The sequence below is a fragment of the Hypanus sabinus genome, chromosome 6, assembly GCF_030144855.1.
Source record: "Hypanus sabinus isolate sHypSab1 chromosome 6, sHypSab1.hap1, whole genome shotgun sequence".
NCBI lineage: Eukaryota > Metazoa > Chordata > Chondrichthyes > Myliobatiformes > Dasyatidae > Hypanus > Hypanus sabinus.
The window spans coordinates 177,345,168-177,368,349 of NC_082711.1; the positions used below are offsets into that span (position 1 = coordinate 177,345,168).

A 23,182-nucleotide genomic window follows, 5' to 3' on the forward strand; every position below is an offset into this window, starting at 1 on the left:
TACCACTACAGCAGAAAATTGGAAAGTATTGCATGAACAGTTATTTAGAGTTTGATGCTCTGTTACTCTAAATGAATAACAAAATCACATGGCACACAGCAAAGTCTGATGCACATCAAGATAATATTGAAGCAATATTGAAAGGCGGCATCCATCATTAAGGACCCCCATCACCCAGAACATGCCCTCTTATCAATCAAGGAGGAGCTACAGGAACCTGAAGACACACATTCAATGTTTTAGGAACAGCTTCTTCCCTTCCACCATCAGAATTCTGAACAGTTTATAGTTCAAATTTAATTGTCATTCAACATTACATGAATTCCCATGGATACAGCCAAACAAAATTGAGTTACTCCAGAGCCAAGGTGCAAAACACAGTATCAACAGTCACACACAGCATAAAGCACACACGAGGTATCAGTGAACTACAGTCACACAAAAAAAATAGTCCATGAACATTACAGAAATCAGCAAACACAACACAACTTATTTATGAATCCATGAACGCTACCTATTTTTGTCTCTTGTAGTAGTACTCATTTAATTTTATATACATTTCTTATTGCAATATATGTAATTATGTATTGCAATGTACTGCTGCTGTAAAATAACAAATTTCATGATATATGGTGGATACACTTGCGACCAACTCTGATGACAGCAGCAGAATCATCATTTAACTTTGCACCAGGACAAAAAGAGTAAGTGCCAAGCTAGTTCACTTACCTTCTCTCTCTTCTCATGAAGCTGACTACAATATTTTCTATAAAAACATTTTATTGGAATTTGCATAGCTTCATTGCTACTATCTAAAGGAAGCAAATTACTCGAGCCAATCTTTTGTATTCAGTCAGGAATTGAGAAGCAGAGGGTGTGGAAGTTGTAGTAAGACAAGGGTTAACAATGTCCATGCAAGGATGCATTGCACATTGAGTACAGATAGCCTAGGCAAGAAAGATCTTTAAAGGAACATAGCACAGCAGATTCCCAGAGCTACTTTTACTTACTGGAGACTAGAAGGAAGAGGCTCCTACACCAATTACGGGACAAATGCTTCACATAACATCCAGAATTAGCTTGCAGTTTCTATTGACTTCCAACACCTGTATTGTGAAAGGTGACTGATCTAACAAATAAGGAGTTTACCAAATGGTCAATATCCCTAACTGCTTGTCAATTCTGTACAAAAATAACATTTCTCTGTTCAGACTTCACTGTGTGGTGACAAGTAAAATAAAGAATGATTGAAGAATGAGTGAGTTTTCAGAGTCCAATTAATCAGGGATGACAAGAGATGGAACTAACTTATTTACAATAATTCAGGAGGCCCTTTAGCCCAATAGACCCATCCTGGCTCCCCAGAGTGTAATCTCATCAGTTCCTTTCCTTATTCTTCTTGCTTTGTTCTCTCACATACATAGGGTTAGTAAACTGTGGGCATGGCACGTTGGTGCTGGAAGTGTGGTAAAACTCAAAGGCTGTCCCACTCAATCCTCACTGATTTGACGCAAACGATGCATTTCACTGTGTTTCAACATACATGTGACAATAAGCTAATCTTTATCTTCATATGCCAATCTACTCCCTTTCCACTCCTGTGTCAGTTACCCTACATGGAAAGATACATTACAGTAGCTAATTAACCTTCCAGCATATTTTAGGAAGAAACCAGAGAACTTGACAAAATCTTACAGACAGACATACTTTATTGACCCCGAGGGAAATTGGGTTTCGTTACAGTCGCATCAACCAAGATGAGTGTAGAAATATAGCAATATAAAACCATAAATAATTAAATAATAAGTAAATTATTCCAAGTGGAAATAAGTCCAGGACCAGTCTATTGGCTCAGGGTTACTGATACTCCAAGGGAGCAGTTGTAAAGTTTGATGGCCACAGGTCGGAATGCCTAACCAGTACATTATGGAGTGGATGGGAGACATTGTCCAAGATGGCATGCAAGTTGGACAGCATTCTCTTTTCAGACACCACCATCAGAGAGTCCAGTTTCACCCCCACAACATCACTGGCCTTACGAATGAGTTTGTTGATTCTGTTGGTGTCTGCTACCCTCAGCCTGCTGCCCCAGCACACAACAGCAAACATGATAGCACTGGCTACCACAGACTCGTAGAACATCCTCAGCATCGTCCGGCAGATATTAAAGGACCTCAGTCTCCCCAGGAAGTAGAGATGGCTCTGACCCTTCTTGTAGACAGCCTCAGTATTCTTTGACCAGTCCAGTTTATTGTCCATTCGTATCCCCAGGTATTTGTAATCCTCCATGTCCACACTGGCCCCTTGGATGGAAACAGGGGTCACCAGTGCCTTAGCCCTCCTCAGGTCCACCACCAGCTCCTTAGTCTTTTTCACATTAAACTGCAGATGATTCTGCTCACACCATATGACAAAGTTTCCCACCGTAGCCCTGTACTCCGCCTCATCTCCCTTGCTGATGCATCCAACTATGGCAGAGTCATCAGAAAACTTCTGAAGGTGGCAAGACTCTGTGCAGTAGTTGAAGTCCGAGGTGTAGATGGTGAAGAGAAAGGGAGACAGGACAGTCCCCTGTGGACTGTGACACAAGAAGAACATTACCAAGTGCAGAATTGAACTGGGATCCCCAAAGCTGTGAGACAGCAATGCTAACTGCTCCATCACTATGCCAACCATAGGATCCGGGTACATCAAGGGTTAGTATGCAGGTACAGGAAGTAATTAGAAAAGTTAGCAGAATATTCTCATCTATTGCCTGGGGAATTGAATACAAAAGTAGGGAGGTTATACAGGTCACTGTTAAAGCCACATCTGGAAATATTATGTACATTAGTGGTCTCCTTATTTAAGGAAGTGTGTTAACCTGTTGGAAACAGTTCAGGGAAAGTTTACTGAACTAAAACCTGGGAAAACAAGGTTGTCTTTATCAGTAAAGGCTTAATAGGCAAATATATATCGGCTGGAACTTAAATCCCAAGAGGACTTAACAGAGAGGATGTGGAGAATATATTTCCACTTGAGGAGAACCTAGAAGTACTGATCATTGTTTAATGATTATGGGGTCACACATTTAAAACGAAGGATCTTCTTGAGAATTCTCTTTCTCAATTACTGATGGAAGTCTTTAAATAGTTTTAAAGCAGAGGTTGATAGATTTTTGAAAAGGAAGTGAAAGGTTTCCAGCATAGACAGTAAGGTTGTTTTAAGATTAGTCTGATCAACCATGATGTTAAATCTCAATGTAGACTCAAGATACCGAGTGACAAATCCCTTGTCCTTGTTCAGATTTAGTCTAAGTAATGCCAACCAATATCCAAAATGTTAACAATGGAAACATAAAATATCAGTGACTTACTTTTAATCATTTTTGAAATTACTGCTTTTCCAAGAATGTGATTTCACTTATCCTTGTTAATCCACATTTCCATGCATCTAGTTAGTATTAACTGCAAATACAGTGGACTGCAACAGTAAACCCATGCACCTGAGTAAACTATTAGATAAAAATCTTCAAAGCTGCTATTTCATGTGTTTATGATATTCTTGATTGTGATTTATGATGTTGGAAATCCAGAGTAATGACACATGTCCTGATGAAGCGTCTAGGCCTGAAACAACAACCATTTATTACTTTCCATAGATGCTACCTGACTGCCGAGTTCCTCTAGTATTTTGTGCATGTGCTTTTAAAAACTATTATGTATAAATCATGATTTATCAAAAATTGCACAACCACTGATCAAAGCAATATATTCCCATCTTTGATATGAAGCTCTGCTTTTTCTTTTAAACACAAGTGGAAGAAAGTTGTCCTGAAAGTTCACCAATAAAATCTCTCAAATAAAAGTGACTTGCATTGAGAAAAATAACTACAGCAAATTGGATGAATACAGATTCCAGCTGCCGATACACAAAAGTGAGAGTTTTACATTTCCCACTGGAGCCCATTGCAGCTTACATCAATTCTAAAAACCATGGTGAATGGAGTTCCGACAACTAGTAAGTAGCACATTTCCACAGCTTAGGGCAGGCTTCCAAACAGCTTTGAGATTAACAGGAATAGATTGGCTCCAGGATATATGGGACTCAGTCTCTGGAGATCTACAATGGCAGGTCTCCATCAAGCATCAAATTTGAAGGGGAACCAGTATTTCATTTTGTATGTGAGGAACATTTTCCCCCCTTCTTTAGCATTCTGCTAATATTCCAACAATAAATTCTAAACTCACTTCTCTTCCCACCCCAGTCCAAAGCTGTATCTCGTCACAATCTAGTTTCCTATCTTGAACTTGCCCTGGGCCATTCTGCTATATTAACGCTGCTGCTCCTGCACAAATTAGAGCTGGTTAAATTCAATTTTGCAGAGAAGTACGAAGCTCAGATCAACATTTCCATTCACACTCGACAATCACATTTACGATTACTTTTCTACTTCACTGAACAAGTATTCGTGGTTCGACTAGATCAAACAGTAAGTAACTGCTTTAAGCGAAGCATTCACTTGCAATAAGTTACAGCTAATGATTGGCATGTGCTGCCCTGCTGTTCAGTGAACTGAGCAACTAAAATGTCAATAACTGAGAAGCACTTTACAAAAGCCGTAAATGTGAGAAATGCACAGATTAAAATACTAATAAAAGGCAAGTACAACACTTCAGTTTGTAGGTTCTCAGAACTGCTGTGATCTAATCATCTGATCTAATCCCAAAATAATTACACTGACAAAAGATTTACTCTGAAGTATTCAACAATTAACGTTGACTGCCAAACAGTGCAATGTTAGCATTTAGTACATCTCAAATTAAGTTCATATTGTCTTTCCAACACTGGAAAATCTCTTATTCCTGTTCCAAGACCTATGCCATGATCAAGTATTATAGGTAATGGTACAGTCACTAATAAATCTATTCTCCACGTTGGCAAGAATGTGTAACACACTACCACAAAGCAGAGGCTTAAGTAAATGCCATGTACGTATTTAAAAGCAAGTTTGCTTAGTTGTTTCTTTTAGGTTTGTAGAGATGGTTTTATGGATAGAGAGGGGAGTTAGGGGTCAGTTTAGGGCTTGAACACATGAATGTGATCAATTAGAGGTCTGGCTGGTCCAGGCCTCCGCTCCACATTCAAAGGCCAGCGACGTGGATGTGCAACAAAGGAAATCCATGGACAAATGCAAGGCTGGTAAGTGCTATGGACAAAGACCAGCAAGGATGAAGGTTGGAGATGCCACCACCAGTCAGTGAGACCCCCTTGCCCACCCTGACAAATCCCAGGATAGGAGGTCCATGTGGGTAGGAGGCATGAGGACCAATGACCCCCTAAGTACATGAGTTGGTGAGTCTGGAGTTCCATCATCGGCGAATCTGAAGTTCGAGGCCTGGAGTTTGGGGTGAGTCCGGAGTTCAATACTAAAGACAGGGATTGAAATCAAGATGTAGAGGCTTGACGGCCAAAGCAGTAGATCTGTTAGTCCACTAGGAAAGTTGGAAGCCCAATGTCTTCAAATCTAGAGTCCACTGTAGGCTGGAGGCTGGGAAGCAGTGTGCCCTAGGGTTGAAAGACTATGTGCGTGAACGGGTGGGTGTGTGGGTGGATTGGAGGGCGGAAAGGGTCATTATATTGCTATTGTTGCTGTTGTTGTACTCGTGTTGTTCTGTTATGTTGGTGCCAGCACATGGGGCGACAATTACGCGCCCCCCCCCCCACCCCAAGTACATCCTTAGATCCTTAGGATCCCCCTGGTCCTCACCTATCACCCTACCAGCCTATAGATCCAACGTATAATCCTCCATAACTTCCGCCACCTCCTACGTGATTCCACCACCAGCCACATCTCCCCTCCCCCGACTCTCCGCAGGAATTGCCTTTTATTATTATTTTATTATTAGGAATTTTTATTATTTTATTATTAGGAATTTTTATCCCTTGTTCATTCATCCCCCCCATCCCTCCCCACCAACCTTCCTCCAGACACTCATCCCTGCAACAGAAGAAGTGCTACACCTGCCCCCACACTTCTTCCCTCACCACCATCCTAGGCCCCAGACAGTCCTTTCCGGTGAGGCACCACTTCACCTGTGAGTCAACTGGGGTGATATACTGTATCCAGTGCTCCCAATGTGGCCATTTATACATTGGGGAGACCCGCCACAGTCTGGGAGACCGTTTTGCCGAACACTGGTGCTCAGTCCTCCAGCAGTGGCGGGATCTCCCTGTGGCCACACACTTCAATTCCACAGACCACTGCCACTCCGACATGTCTGTCCATGGCCTCCTCTACCATCAAGATGAGGCCACACGCAGGTCGATGGAGCAATACCTTATCTCCCGCCTAGGTAGCCTCCTACCTGCCGGCATGAACATTCAACTCACAGACCTCCGTTGATACCCCTGCCCCTGCCTTACCCCCATCCCTATCTATTATTTTAGTCTGGTTCTCTTTCTCTCTCTTTCCCCCACTCTCTATAATCTCCCCCCCCCCCCAGCCCTACCTTTCTTTCTCTTCTATTTCCCATAATTCTCCACCTTCCCCCAGCCCATTTCCCTCCAGCCTATCACTTCCTAGCTCTCTACTTTATCCCTCCCCCCACTTCTTATCTCCCTTCGACCATCCCATGTAACTTCACTGTTGATGAAGGGTTTCGGCCCGAAACGTCGTCACTACCTCCTCCCAGAGATGCTGTCTGGCCTGCTGAGTTCTGCCAGCATTTTGTGTTTTTATTTATTTCCAGCATCTGCAGATTCACTCGTGTATCCTTAAGTTGTGTTGGTTATTAATGCAAATAATACATTTCACTGTACGTTTTGATGTACATATGATGAATCAATTAATCTGAATCCAAATCTAAATCTGATTATGTGAGGGGAGAAATAAACAGTTGACAGTAAAATCAGGATGCAGGGAGGTTTGAGTGAAGCATCAACCCCCCATGGAAAAGTAGAGCTGAATAAACTGTTCCTGTACTCAGCTCCTGCATTCAAATCATAGGGTACAGTGTCAGTATAGCAGTCAGAATAGAGTTCTAGTAATCCACAGGCTTGAACTATACAAGTTCAAAAACTACCCATGACAATGCTGGACATAAATAACATTAATAATTTGAAACTATTTTTCATTCATAACAACAACCACAGAAGTATAAATTGTGGCTTAGTTGTGTCTTTTAGGTGAGATCAGCTGTCTTGCTAATCTGGTCTATTTGTAACTCCAAACTTTACCAGTAGGGCATAGCAAGCCACTGTGTTGTCCCAGTACTATTACATTGAAACAGAGAAGGAAAGACTAAATCTGGTGTCTAAAGTGGAATAATCAGGTTTAATATCACCAGTGTATGTCATGAAATTTGTTAACTTTACAGCAGCAGTACAATGAAATACATGATAAATAAATACTGAAGAAATTAGATATATACACATCTATTAAATAGTTAATTTTAAATAAGTAGTGGAAAATAATAAAAATATAAAAGTAGTTAGGTAGTGTTCATGGGTTCAATGTCCATTTAGAATTTGGATGGCAGAAGGGAAGAAGCTGTTCCTAAATAGCTTAGTGTGTGCCTTCAGGCTTTTGTACCTTCTTCCTGAGGGCAATAATGAGAAGACCTGGGTGGTGGGAGTCTTAAAGATGGATGCCGCCTTCCTAAGGCAGCGCTCGATGAAGTTGTCTTGGATACTAAGGAGGCTGGTATCCACGATGGAGCTAATTTTACAACTTTATAAGAAACTTTACAATAAATTACAAGAGCTTTCCTACAGGTGAGTCAAACAGAAATATCCACAGTTATGTGTCAGAACTGCAATCCTTGGGTACGTCCCAACTCACTAGCAAGTGATACAATGGACAGAAGGGATTAGCCCTGGAACTTCTCAACATTTTACTTTTAACTCGGAAACGTCTCATGGTGTCTCTCTCGCAATCACTTAAGTCAAGAATGATGTTCTCCTCAGGATAGGATCATGGTATCAGATCAATCAATAGGGGTAGAAAACCACCTTCTCGCTACAATCTACCATCCTCTCTCAGTTGAGGAATTAATGTTTTTTCCCCTTGAACAACACTTGGAAGAAGCACTATAAATATGAAGTACAGAATGTACCCTGGATGGGGAATGTCAACATACTATCCAAGAGTGGTTTGGTTGCACTTAAGTGGCCAAGTTAGCCAAAACTGCTGGAAATACTCAGCAAGTCATGTGGCATCTATGAAGAGAAAAAAACCTAAGAATACTTTTGCCAGGGTCGTTATAAGGCAGGGAGCAAGTGAACCAACACAAAAAATAATCCTACTTGAACGTTCTCACCTATCCACCTCTGGAAGAAGTATCAGTCCACAAAAAAATTGGTAGAAGTTAATCACTGCACAGTCAGAATCAGGTTTCGTATCACCAGCACAAGTGGTGAAATTTGTTGTTTTGCAACAGCACTACATGGCAAAACATAACAATACGAAAACTATAAATTACAATAAAAACATTTTATATTTATAATGTTTCTTGCTCTTATTTATATATAATAAATAAATGCGCATACACACACACACACAAATTAAGTAGTGCAAAAAGACAGCAAAGAAAAAATAGTGAGGTATTGTTCATTCAGAAATCTGATGGCAGCAGGGAAAAAGCTACGCCTAAAATGCTGAGCGTGTGTTCTCAAGCTCTTGTACCTCCTCCTTGATGGTAACAATAATAAGAGGGCATGTCCTGGGTAATGCAGGTCCTTAATGATGAATGCCTTTGTGAAGATGAACTTTGTCTGCAGACTAGTAGTATACTGTGTTACGCAGCAGTGTAATAATGCTAAATGGGATCAAATTAGATCAGGTCTGGCATCTCACACCTGCTATTCATGAACTTCTTTGGATCAACATCAGCAGAATTGTTCTCTGCCATAATCTGCAGCCTTATGGCCAAGCACATTCCTCACTCTACTATTACTATCAAGACAGAGGGTTAATTCTGGTTAAGAAAGAATGGCAGGACAAGTCAGGAGCAGCATCAGGTTCAAGAGGAGATGCCAAATAGAGAAGTGCTGAAGGTACTCACAATCACAGCCAATCAAAAGTGGTGAGTATATGCCATCATTTCAGATCTCATCACCATTACAGAACATATTAGAATAGTTGTATTTATCACATGTAAATAAAAACATACAGTGAAACTGGTTACTTGCATCAATGACCAACACAATCCGAAGATGTGCCGCCATGCATCTCATGCCCACAACTTACTAACCCTAACCCATACACCTTTGGAATGTGGAACATTCTGGAAGCCAGTTTTCGGTAAAGGTAAATAACTCCGTGTGACACTAAGAAAAGGCTTAAAGCACTGAATACTGCAAAGGCACAATGAATGCACAACACACAGAACTGAAGTCTTGCACTCCGGAACCAGCCGTGCCTCTAGAAGAGCAGTTGCAGTACAGTTAGGAAAACGTGTCTATCATGTCCTGCTCACAATAAGTAAGGCAATTCCATTCAGCTAATTACTATCCAATGAATCAATTCTGAATCAACAAAGCAATGGAAGGCATCATCAACAATTCTGTCCATCAAAAACTTGCTTACAGACACGCAGCAAAGTGTTTCGTCAAACACAATTCAAGCTCCAAACAGTCGAGAGTGAAGTTGAGACGGACTATTTTATAGTCCGTTATCACTGTTATCACTGGAATTTCGTTTATCTCTAATTTGAGTATCAGACAACCGTGACTTTTTTTTCTTTGCCTGTTCTCTGTTCATTCTTCATCCTCGCAACACTTAATAAAATGGCTATAAGCAAGAAGTTTTACGCCTCATTTTTGACTTCCAAAGAACCTTGGATCAATATCACCAGATCCAACAGCTCTTTTACTAGAGTTCCTGGAGGTCACACCTGGTCAAAAGCTGCTTCAACATCAAGAGCAGAAACTCTTCACTCACCAACCATCACCCAGGGATTGGTGAATATGCTAATCCACAAAGCAACTCTTTTTTAATGTTTCCCCAATACCATTTTTGGGCAATACATTTACTCTGTTATTTCAAATTAAAGCATCATTTGCACCAGTCATTCATCTGTGCTCTTCAAGCTGAAACACTCGATTATTGTGTTCGTCACGTTGCACAGTTCCACTAAGAACATTTCTATTTCTCTGATATGAACAAAATCTGTTACTCACCCACCACTATGTCACAAAAACTTTAATGAAATACAAAGCAGCTGCACCGAATTTGGGTCACAATTTTGCATATACAAACTCTGGTTAAATAAATAGAAGTTAAATGGAAGTAAATGACAAAGAAAAACAATACATTTACCATTTATATCAGCTTTTTCAAAGCGAACCCAGACTATTTTTTCTTTCTCATCTGTTGGAGCTGAGCCAGTGTATGCCTAAGGGAAAGTAAAATTGATGGAAAAAAATGAAAACAATAGAAGAACTTAGATCCGTTTTCTACAGTGAGGAGCAACAACATCATCGAACAGTACCGCATAGTGCAGGCCCTTCAGCCCATAATATTGTGCTGGCCTTTTAAATTACTCTAAAATCAATCTCACCCTTCTCTCCTACATAGCCCTCCATTTTTCTATCCTATTTTACGACATGGTAAAATATTCCAAGGTGCCTCAGATGAGTATCATCAAACAAAATTTGACAAGCTCAGTAAAAGGTTGAAAAGAGCATCTTAAGAGGTAAAGAGGATAAGAGAGACAGACAACTGAAGCCAGAGACACTAACTTAAAACTCATCATTATCAGTCTGCACTGTGTTGTATGACGTGGGCGATCATGGTCTCATGACCGTAATCATTCTTGGCAAATTCTTCTACAGAAGTAGCTTGCCATTGTCTTCTTCTAGGCAGTGCCTTTATAAGATGGGTAATCCCAGCCATTATCAATTCTCTTCAGACATCGTCCACCTGGTATCAGTGGTCACACAACCGGGACTTGTGATCTGCATCAACTGCTCATACGACCATCCACCACCAGCTCCCATGGCTTCACGTGACCCTGATCAGGGGCTAAGCAGGTGCTACACCTTGCCCAAGGGTGACCTGCAGGCTAGCTGAGGGAAGAAGCATCTGGTATCTCCTTTGGTAGAGAAGTATATCCACCCCATCACTTAACTTAAAACTAGGAACACTAAAGACACTAAACACTAAGATAATGCTGCAGTTTAAAGCTTGGTATTTTTGAAAAGGTATTAAAAAAATGCCTCATATGTTATCAATTGAGTTTTTAAAATGCTGTGGCATAATTCTGAAGATCAGTGAAGGAATTTTTATCATGGATTTTTACATCTCAAACAGCATAATCATCTGGACCTATATTTCTACTTTATCCCTCCCCCCCCCCACTTCTTATCCCCCCTCGACCATCCCATGTTACTTCACTCCTGATGAAGCGTTTCGGCCCGAAACGTCGTCACTACCTCCTCCCATAGATGCTGTCTGGCCTGCTGAGTTCTGCCAGCATTTTGTGTTTTTTTTATTTATTTCCAGCATCTGCAGATTCACTCGTGGACCTATACTTGTTTGAGTTTAAAAGAATGGAGACAGCTCATCAAAACCTATCGAATATTGAAAGGCCTGAATAGAGTGGACATGATGTTTCCAAAAGTGGGAGATTCTAGGACCAGAGGGCACAGACTCAGAAAAGAAGGATGTCCCCCTTTGAACAGAGCTGAGAAGGAATTCCTTAAGCCAGAGGGTGGTGAATCTATGAAATTCATTGCCGCAAACAGCTGTGGAAGCCAAATCATTGGGTGCATTTCAAGCAGAAGTTGACTGGTTCTTGATTATTAAGGGCATTGAAGGGTACGAAGAGAAGGCAAGAGAATAGGATTGAAGGGGATAATAATTAGCCATGATGGAATTGCAGAGCAGACTCAATGGGCCAAATGGCCTAATTCTGATCCTATATCTTATTGTCTTATGACCTAACTAAAATATCATCACGTGGTGATTATCAGGTTGATATCAATGGGAATTTTTTGTGTGTTCTGTTTACAATTACAATAAAAATAGAAAATACATTTGTGATTTCTGGTTTACAATTATGCTTTCATATTTGTAGCTGTTAAGCACTTAAGCTGTCCTAAATGATGCTACTTTAGTGTGAGCCTTCCCTTTTCCTCTCCATTTTCAGATGCTTTTAGACTTTCTGTTTTTTTTTTATTGCCATGCTTTTTGTAAGCACTTATCCAAGAAATACTGTTGCATGTATAGTGGAGAAGTGAACCGATCAACAATCTGCACACCTTTGGCACTTACCTGTGGGACTACATCTTGTAGAAAGGTAACAACACTCTCCATATATGACTGTTCCCTGAAAATAAACAGAAATATTTCATGGCAGAACTCATAGTTACCTCAGATTCACACAAGTATAATCTGAAAATGAGTGGAAGGTTTTGTTCCAGCAGCTAAAGCAAGGGGAAGAGGTGGTGAATTTTACACGTAAGGTCACCAAGTCTGGTTGAATACATTTCATAAACAGATTCTGCAGATGCTGGAAATTCAGCGCAATACACACAAAATGCTGGAGGGACTCAAGAGGTTAAGCAACATTTATGGAGGGGAATAAACAGTCAATGTTTATTCATTCCTGATTAGAGGTCTTGGCTCAAAACATTGACTGTTTATTCCCCACCATGTACCATACACTGCCTGACCTACTGAGTTCATTCTGTATACATTGCTGAATTCAGATTTTTTTTTTTTTAAATCAAATGACCTTCTACCACCAACCGCCCTGTTTCTTCACCCAAATCACTCATCTTCATGACACACTGCGTTCCCAAGTTAACTGGAAAAAGAAGAGGTTATGGATCAATACACAGGAACGCCAATTCCACAACGCAGAAAGTGTCATTTCAGCCCATCACCGATGCTAGCTCTGTGCAACAGCAACCAGTTAGTTTCATCACACTAACCCCCAACCCCACTCTCCCCACATCAGTTCTTCCTAATTACCCTGTTCCATTATAAAAGTCATGATTGAGTCTGCTTCCACTTTCAATCCTATAAAGAGCATTCCTGATCGTAACCATTCTCTGCATGAAAACCCATTGGATGATTCCTGGCTGTCAGTTCAACAGCCCTTTCCTCCCACTGTCAGTATATTCTTGGCTAATAAACAGAAATGCTCATCTGAAAAATATTGTTCCTTTTTTTATATATACACTCTAGTGGTTAGCATAACACTCTACAGATCAGTAATCCAGGCTTAATTCCACTGCTGTTTAGAAGGAGTTTGCGTGTTCTCCCAGAGACCTCATGGGTTTCCTCTGGGTGCTCCAGTTTCCTCCCGCATTTCTAAACGTGTACAGATTAGAAGTGTGTGAGAATGCTATGATGGTGCTGGTTGCATGGTGATACTTGCGATCTGCCCCCAGCAGTCCTCAGAGTCACTGTCCTCAAGAGTCCTCAGACTGCACTGGTCGTTGACTCAAAGGATGCATTTCACTGGAGGTTTTGATGTACATGTGACAAACCTGTAAATCTTTACTTTACAAGCATGCTTTCCAAACAGTTTTATAGTTTTATTTCAGGTTATTTGGTGATTTCAATCAAAATTTCTCATGCTGTTACAGCAGTATATCTCTCGGTTTCTTTCACCTTTGAGCAAGAGGAAAGGAGAGGAGAACAGGCTAACAAAAAATAACATCCCACATTGTGGTGGTATGGTTCTACCACTCACCCACCCACATTAGGAGCAAGTTACAATGGTCAATTAACATAGCTATCTGCAAATCTTTGCAAAGTGGGAACAGCAAGAGGAATCCCACGCACAAATGCACAGGAAGAATGCACAAATTCCAAAGGTCAGGATAGAATATGGCTCTGACACCGTTGGACAGCAGCTCTATCAGGTGTGACACTGTACTAACTTTCTGTTGTTGTTTTCCCATTCCTTAACTTTATGGACTGTCCTTTCATTGTTCAATAAATCCTACCACCAGCAACTTGAAATTCATGTAACCTACCTGCACTTGAATTTTATGTGTGGCCCCGAAGACTCTGACAACCACAAACAGCAATTGCCTTGGGCACACTAGCATTAATTAATTGACAATGACAATGGGTCTTGGATGTGATGATTGCTTGCGTATAAAATCAAAATGTAAGCTTCAACCATCCAAAGCCTCAGCCAATCCAAACCTTACCTCTAGGGTATACAGCTTTTTCATATTCAACCCAACTATCATCATTAACCCTACTGTTCAGAGAATTTTGTCCTGGGTGCACTCTACCACAGGTAGACTTGCTAAACTGTGTTTTGTGCAAAGAGTACCAAGCTGGCCTGACATCACCCAACCTGAACTAGCGATCATAAGGTTTTCCTTCATACACAAAATAAATTCAACACGTCAAGTAGCCAGCTTCTACTTGTGACCATAGTCCACTCTGGCTATAGTCTGTCACTGTTTGCCAGTCACAAAAACAGAAAATCTGCAGGACTGCCAAGGGGTTTTAGCCCAAAGCATCAAATGTATTCCTTCCCTCAGTGATTCTTGGCCTGTTGAGTTCTTCCAGCATTTTTGTGTCTTGCTCAAATTTCCAGCATCTGCAGATTTTCTTTTGTCTGTAGATTGTGGAATCAGTTCAATGTTGAAGTAATCCATACTGATTCAGGACCCTGATGGTTGAAGGGTATTTACTGTTCCTAAACTTCTGAATTCAGGTAGGCCAGATAAATAATGAAGCAAAGTAAATGCTGCAAAGTCTGTACAATTCCAGAATTCAGAGTAGAACAGCAATAAAACTGTAGAATGCACCACCTATTGGCCAAACGAACTGAGATCAATTCACAGAGAAGGATTTATTTGACTTAAATAAACAGTACAACAAGAAAACCCCACATCCTGAAGCAGAAACAACCACTCAAAATATCAAAGGCAACTAAGCAAAGTAACCATAGCAGGAGGAGGAAGCCCCCATTCTGTAAAAGCTACTCCCTTTTCTCAATGTCTTTGCCTCCACTACGTCTTCCTAGGACTCAGCCAACTGAGCCTTCTGAAGATTAAGAGATTTTTTGAGAGACAGCAGGTTCCAGTATGGGAAACCAGCTAGAAGATAAATTGGAAACCAAAGATCATATTCCATAAGCCCTTTCTGGTGATGGAACAGTTTCAAGAGGCTGATCTTAATACTAATGTTCTTGTGGAAATTCCCTCCAGTTCATCCATTTCTTAGCCTAGTGCAAGGGTTTTCAACATGGGATCCACAGACCCCATGGTTTTGGTCCATAGCATAAAAAAGGTTGGGAACCCTTGGTCTAGTGCTATTTCCCAGCACAGCTGGATCAAATCAATTTTAATACCATTGCCAGAAATCACACATGGAGGAACATTCTGAAAAGCCACTAAAAAAAAACCAAGCGCAATACAAAACCACCCTAGAACAGGTGAACACCTGCCACGCAGCGTACTGTTAAGTATTCATGCTAACTAACAAGTTCAAAGCACTTTATAAACTCTTATGTTCCATGTCACAATTTACCAGACTTATTTCATCTCTTAAAAGGAACATTATTCCCATATATTTTCTTTTATTCGATTGGGACTTGGCATATAGGTAGATTGATCTAGAAATAACTACATTTACCAATTTTGGCACCAATAGATAAATAGCCCAAAAAATTTCTCAGTGAAAAGAAATGAATTAGTAATTGGACATGCCACTGGTAAGTAAAATGCTATTTCAGGCACTCATGGTTAATTTATGTAGATGTCACACGTCAACCAAAAGGACGTGTCAGAATGTGCTGAAGATGGATCTGTAGCTAAATACAAATTGATAGTTATTATGAACTATATAAATTACTCATTCAATATGTACTTAATATATTAACTGAGGCATCCATTTCAGTCAAGCAGAGAAAATAAAGGGAAAAGGGCTGCCAGAAAGACAACCTGGAGACTTAGCCTTACATTTGACTACCTTTATTGTGTCTTCCTTTGAGTTGTTGAAGCAATATACCATAATTGAGTATGAAGACAAATTTCTGAGAAACACAATGGGAATAATAAACACAGTCAAACAGACAGAAGGCAGAAATTAACTGCTCTGGGAACAAAAAAAGGGGAAGGAAATGCTGGATCTAAAATGTTTAAAGAGAGGAATTGTAGAGCCCTAGGAGTATTGTAGAATAGAGAAAACAGTACAAAGTCTATAGACTCCCAAGGGTAACAGCACAAGAGTAGTAACGAGATGAACAAAGTTCATGGAGCACTGACCTTTCTTAGCTGGGTCATAAAGCACAGAGGTCATGGTACAACTTTATAAAACATTGGTGAAGCTATAGCTGTATGCCATTCTGGTTGGCACTCTAAGCAGAGGACATGGATGCACTAGAGAAGATGCAGGCCAATATGTTGCCTGGGATAAAATGTCTTGGTTGTGTTGAAAGAATGCAGAGGATGAGTTTGTTCTCCTTGGGGCACAGGCTGCTGAGGGAACCCCACAGAAATGTACAAAATAATGAGGACATAGATAACGGGAAAATTAGGAACTTTATCCCCCACAACAGAGGTCCCAACCCAGTTGGCATCCTTTTGAGAAGGGGTTAAAGAGGATTTAAAAAATGAAATTTTCAACTAGAGGGTCATTGCTTTTTAAAACACAGTGCCTTAAATTGCAGGTATTCTCACAACATTTAATACATCTGGATGAGCACTTGAATTACCAAGCCTTAAGTAGTTTCAATTTTAAAGGACTAGAATTTTATCAAACAGAATTTCAATGTCATAAATTCATGTTGACTTTGTCCAAGCCATTTGTTATTTTCTTAACAAATTCTGGCATTTTACCCTCTCTCCCTTCTCTCTACCCTTTCACAAACATTCTCTCTGTTCACTCCTCACTCCTCATTCTTCCACAACATCAAATGTTTGATTCTAACTTTTCCTACTTTTGAAGGAAGGTTATCAACTGAAATATTAAATTTCTCTGCAGATGCTTCCAGACACACAGGATACTTTCTTGTTTTGAATAATTATTCCACAGTTTTAAAACGTTGCAGCAAAACCAACAAACTTAACAAGCAGAAAATAAATTCAGTATTAAGTAAATTCCTTACGTTACTGCCTGATGTCGGACCACGACTCCACCAGCACAACGACTGGAACGACGTGGAGAGTCTGTAGCCATAGCTTCTCTTCTCTGCCACTAAACTGAAAAGAATCCAAACTGTTAGTCATCTATCAAAAAATAATCTACACATTTATATAATTCTTAACATTAAGATGTCCCAAAGATATCAGTAAGTTTGAAACAATGCAGGGAAAATTTACAAGGATGTTGCCAACACCTGGGGATCCGAGTTAGGGAAATGATGAATAGGTTAGGACTTTATTCCCAGGAGCACAGGAAAAGGAGAGAAGATATTATAAAAAGATATGAAAAATTGAGTATATAACAGGGTGAATGCATGCAGGCTTTTCCCCCTCACTACACTAGAATAGGTTTAGAGAAAAGAGAATTTTTTTAAAAGGGAATCAGAGGGGGGAGGAACTTCTTCACTCAGAGGATGGCATGAGTGAGGAACAAGCTGCCAAAAGTTGTGGATGTAAGTTCAATTGTAACAAGGGAAGTCTGGATAAGTGCATGGATAAGAGAGGCTTGGAGGAATATGAGCTGGGTGCAGGTAAATGGGACTAGGTAGAAGACCAAGGAGTTCCGCTTTAGACAGATGGAGCAGAGGTAGCTACGAGGACCACTTTGTTAAGTGCCACTGCTCCATCTACCAAAAAAGATACTTCCCGATAGCCAACCATTTTAATTCCCATTTGCATTCCCATCCTGACATGCCAGTCCACGGCCTCCTTGTGCCAAGATGAGGCCACCCTCAGATTGGAGGAGCAACATCTTATATTCCATGTGGGTAGCTTCCAACCTAACGGTATGAATATCAAATTCTCCTAGTGGTTAAAAAAAATCCCTCCCCTTCCTTCTATTCTATTCTCTTCTCTGGCTTTTTACCTCTTCTCACCTCCCCATCACTTCCCCCTAGGTCCCCTCCTCCCCTTTCTCACATGGTCCACTCTTCTATCAGATTCCTTCTTCTCCATTACTTTTCCCACCCACCTGGCTTCACCTATCAGCTTCCAGTTCGCCTCATTCCCCTCCCTCTATCATTTTATTCTTTTGTCTTCATCCTTCCTTTCCAGTCCTGAAGAAGGGTCTCGGCCCGAAATGTCGACTGTTTACTCATTTCCGTAGATTTTGCCTGACCTGCCAAATTCCCCTAGCTGTTTGTATGCGTGGCTTATATACTGATGCCAAGATGCTCCAAAACTCTGGATTCTACTTGTGGAGGCTAGTATGTCAGAGGTTGCTCCAACTATTCTCACAATCAAGAAACTCATGTCTAATCATTAATATTACCTGATAAAGGTATCCATTACTAATAGCTAGAACATACAAATTCTACTCAGCACTCTGCACCAAGTTATTCAATACGTATACCACAATCAATATTTGTTTCAATAAAACTTGCATAAATAATGAATAGTAGTAAGTCTATATTAACCAGGATATGCATAGTAAGCTTATAATCAATACATTTATAAAAAGGATAACTGGGTCTGAGGTTTCATTGTGAAGTTAGTGGCTTTTGGAAAGCTATTGATCTTATATCAGAGAGTGAGTGTGACTCTGTAATTCAAAAAGATAAATTTCATTTCATGACGGTATCAATTTTCTGAGGCTTACAGCAGCATCTTCTCCAAAACCAGGAAACCGATATTTCTGGGCAAGACGGAGAACTTTGCTCCAGACCTACAAATTACATTAATTTGATTATTTTCTCATTACACACAACAGAAGATCACCTCAGTAACATTCAATCCTGTGAGACACAAATAATGCTCAGATAAATTTCAGTAAACAACATCATTCATAAATCTTTTGTTTTATGAATCTTTCATAAAAGATGGCAATAGACATTTCATGGCTTGCGTAAAAGTGGAGGCTGCAAAGTGCAGTTCGGTCTGCTTAGCAAACTAGAATGTTGTTGGTCACGAGCATTTTCTTTCAATCATCAGCAAAGTGATGAAAGCCATCAGGACAGTGCCATCAAGCGGCACTTATTCACCAATAAACTGCTCACTAATGCTCACTCAAGGTTTTGCCCAAGATCTTTCTACTCCTGACTTCTACCAAATATCTACCACAGCAATTGTTTCAGAGGCAGGGTGAGGAGACTATTTTTGACAATGCAGCATTTGACTGAGTGTCACGTCAAGTAACCCCGATAAAACCGAAGATAATTGGAATCACAAGGTAAAGTCATACCTTACACAAATGATGATGTCTGGTGCCAGTGGTGATTAATCAGCCCAGCTCAAGGATCTCACTACAGTTCTGTGGATTAGTGCCCTAGGCTCAATCACCACCTGCAAGCCATTTCAAATTCCCTTCCCATTCCCACACCAACCCCTCAGCCTTCTCCACTGCCAGGACAAGGCCTGACCCGACACACCTCATATTACGACCCTGGGATTTATCAACTAATGAACATTCCCTCTAAGTTTTTTCACAGCTGCGCAGACCAACCGTTGCTCTGAGCAGGATTTTTTTTTAAAACATGGCCTGAAAACTGTGTGACACTTCAAAGATTTTCTTGTAATATGCATACTATGAATATTTCAAATGAAAATTGAAAAAAAATCACATACATTTGAATTTATTTATTAATTCTGTAGTGAAATACTGTACAACAAAGAAACTCTTTCATATTTTACAAACCTCCCCCCCCCGTGCGTCATCGGGGGAGTCAGGATATCTGCGGCTGTGTGCCCAGTTTTTGAGCGCAGAGCTTGAAAAAAAGCAACGTGGTGGATTTTTAACGTCGTAAACCAGTTGTTATTTCTCTCCACTCACTGGGAAAATGGAGACACCGCTTTCTCCCTTATTCAGGAGAATATGTTGAATACCAGGTGAAACATGAAGTCTTTGGGGTAACTGCAAGTCTGTGTCTTTGCTGTTGCTTAACTCACCCTAGAGTGCTCAGCGTCAGTGCCGATGCTCTTTTCTGCTACAGGGGAGGGGGATTGTTGCTCGCTGCCGCTTACACGCCGGAGGGGGAGCTGGGGAGGACTTTGGGGTTAATTTAACTGTCGCTCATTCTTTGGGGTACTCCTCTGTTTTCATGGATGGTTGAAGAAAAAGCATTTCAGGATGTATATTGTGTCCATTTCTCTGACATTAAATTGTACCTTTGAACTTTGTAGCTGCGTGCTATTCCAGCTGCGTGGCAACAAAGGCTATGTGCACGGGAGCATTTCAGTCACTGCACAGCTTAGAGGGAACCTTGCTCCTAATACTGTATGCCTAAAGAACACCAGGACCACATCTTGTGCTCCAACACTTCACTGTTCATTTCCTTTAATTTGTTATTTCTTCACAGTAAATATTGATGGGAAATACTCATGCATGTCACCAATCTCCTGTGGCTCCACACAGAGCCTTGTTAATTAAGGGAACCTAACCCCTCTCCAGGTACCCTTTTGCTCTTATTATACTTGTAGAATCTCTTAAAATTCCCCTTTTCCCATCAGCCCATGTCCTCTTTTGGCTATGTTGACTCCCCTTATCCACTTAAACTGAGAGACAATTCCAGTCCGCATTAATGCAGCCAGCACACAACTGAATTGTGAAGTTGCTTTAGCAATCTACTCAGATTTATCAAAAAAGGTTACTACCACCCACTAGCTAACTAGAGTTGAGCAATAAACGCTGGTCTCATTACAACCATCCACATCCAGAGAATGAATCATTTTAAATTAATGACTTTACAAAATATAGGAAAAAAATAATTATTTTAAAAAGCTGATCCAAGGGGCACAAACAAACTCAAATGGTGAGAAATATTCCAAGGGATACAAACTACTTTCAATATTTCAAACTGAGCTTAGTCAAGGAAGAAGCAAAACTCACAACAGTTGCTTAAAAGATTCTAGAAATCTTAAATGAAAAAAGTACAGAAAATGCTAGATACACTCAACAGCTCAAACAACATCTACAGAGAGGAAAACAGTTTATGTTTCGGTCTAACCAGCAAAAGATGCTGGAAGAACTCAACAGGTCAAGCAGCATCTACGGAAATGAATTAAGAGTGGACGTTTCAGGTTAGACCCTTCATCAGGATCACTTCATGAGACCCTTTGCACTTTTTACCATGGATGCTGCCTGGCCTGCTGAGTTCCTCCAGCATTTTGTGTGTATTATTTTGGATTTTCAGAAACAGCAGAATCCCTCGTGTTTATGCTTCAGACAGTTGCCCTTTCAGAAATGGGAAAGGTTCGAAATCAAACAAGTTTTAATTTGCAGAGGAAGCAGGCTTGGAAGCAAAAGCAAAAGGAAAGATCCGTGATACAATGTTGATCAGGAAAGACAGACCACAATTAGCAGTGTTATTCAATCAATCCAAGTTTATTTCACTCTTGTTCAAGATGCATCAAAATTAGGGTCAGCATTTCTAGAGTTTAATGTTTATATTTCACAGCAGTTGCTTTTGAAAAGAAAGTTCGACCCTGCTTCACGAGCTCAAGAAACATCAAACACATTTCAAAGCTGAGAATTAATTTCCTGATGAAGGGTGTCAGCCCGAAACATTGACTGTGCTCCTTCCTATAGATGCTACCTGACCTGCTGTGTTCCACCAGCATTTTGTGCGTGTTGCGTAAATTAATTTTGAAGTACTGCTTCTTTGTAGTGAAAGGAACATGGTGATCAATTCTGCTTATAACAAGGTGCCACAACCAGCAACGTGATAACAGGTGGATTATCTGTTTCAGTGATATTAATTCACGGATAAGTATTGGCCAAGGCACTTCAAATGGAGCCTCGGGATATTCTTCAGCAATCTGAGAGGCCAGACAGGGCCTGAGATTAACATGTCATCCAAGTGACAACACAGCATTCAAAGGGACAAATCCAACAGTGCAACATTCTTCCCTGGTAGTGTTAGCCTACTGAGCTGGAGAGAACAAGTGTGTGTTAGACAAATTAAGATTGATTACTTCCTTGCAATGAACATTAAGGAATATATTGAAAACCTACCCTCAGAACTAATGATTCAGAGCTAATATAGGCACTATCTGAATAGTTTTTCCCTTGTAGTTATTTTAAGTTGAAGTACAAAGTATATTTATTATCAAAATATGTATATGTCACTATATACAATTCTGAGATTAATTTTCTAGTGGGTGTACACAGTAGATACAAAGAAAGACAATGGAATCAATGAGAAAACTAAATATAAAGACAGACAAACATAAAGCAAAACACAAACTGAGCAAATACAAAAAAAATCCAAATATTCAAGTTTTTTCTCTATTGTCATATATTGTGTTGCACTGCATCCACAAAGACACCAAATTTCATGACATAAGCCAGTAATATTAAACCAGATTCTGATTCTGAACATGATTTGTAAAGTTCTTGAAAGTAAGTCCACAAGTTGTTGAATCAGTTTGCTGTTGAGGTGAGTGAAGTTATCCAGAAGCCTGGTAGTTGAAGGGAGATAAATGTTTCTGAATCTGGTGGTTTGGGACCCAAGCTTCCTTTACATCCTGCCTGGATGTAACACATCCTTCTTAACAACACTATCAACCTGAACAGCAGCTTTCAGTGTCCTATGGATATGGAACCCAAGATCTCTTGGATTCTCCACACTGCCAGCATTCTTACCATTAATATTATATTGTCTTCAAATTTGCCCTACTTAAATGAAACACTTCACACTTATCTGGGTTGAATTCCATCTGCCACTCCTTAGCCCAGTTCTGCGTCCTAGCAACATCCCGCTGTAACCTATGACAACACTCCAGACTATCCACAACACACCTAACTTTTGTATCATCAGCAAACTTACTAACCCACCCTTCTACTTCCCCATCTAGGTCATTTATAAAAATCACAAAGAGGAAGGGTCCCAAGAACAGATCCCAGCAAAACACCACTGGTCACCGTCCTCCACGCAAAATACAAACCATCCACCACCACCTTTTGCTTCCTGTGGTCAAGCCATTTTTGGATCCACAAAGCAAGGTCTCCTTGGATCCCATGCCTCATTACTTTCTGAAGTCTCACATGGGGAACCTGATCAAATGCCTTACTGATATCCATAGACACTACATCCACTGCTCTACCTTCATCAAGATGTTGCGTTACATCCTCAAAGATCTCAAT

The 23,182-nt window shown here is 40.4% G+C and overlaps 1 protein-coding gene across 3 annotated transcripts in view; it reads right to left on the reverse strand.

Annotated features, from left to right (window-relative positions):
- The window catches only part of bcas3 (BCAS3 microtubule associated cell migration factor), a 915,794-nt gene that overhangs the window by 886,557 nt on the left and 6,055 nt on the right, over window positions 1–23,182 (reverse strand). For all 3 annotated transcript variants that reach the window (XM_059973657.1, XM_059973655.1, XM_059973656.1), the window contains exons 2-4: window positions 17,067–17,160; window positions 12,257–12,311; window positions 10,301–10,376 (exon numbers count right to left, since the gene is read on the reverse strand). In XM_059973657.1, the coding sequence (XP_059829640.1) occupies window positions 10,301–10,376; window positions 12,257–12,311; window positions 17,067–17,137 (202 nt within the window). In that variant the 5' untranslated portion in view covers window positions 17,138–17,160. The remainder of the gene's footprint in view (window positions 1–10,300; window positions 10,377–12,256; window positions 12,312–17,066; window positions 17,161–23,182) is intronic.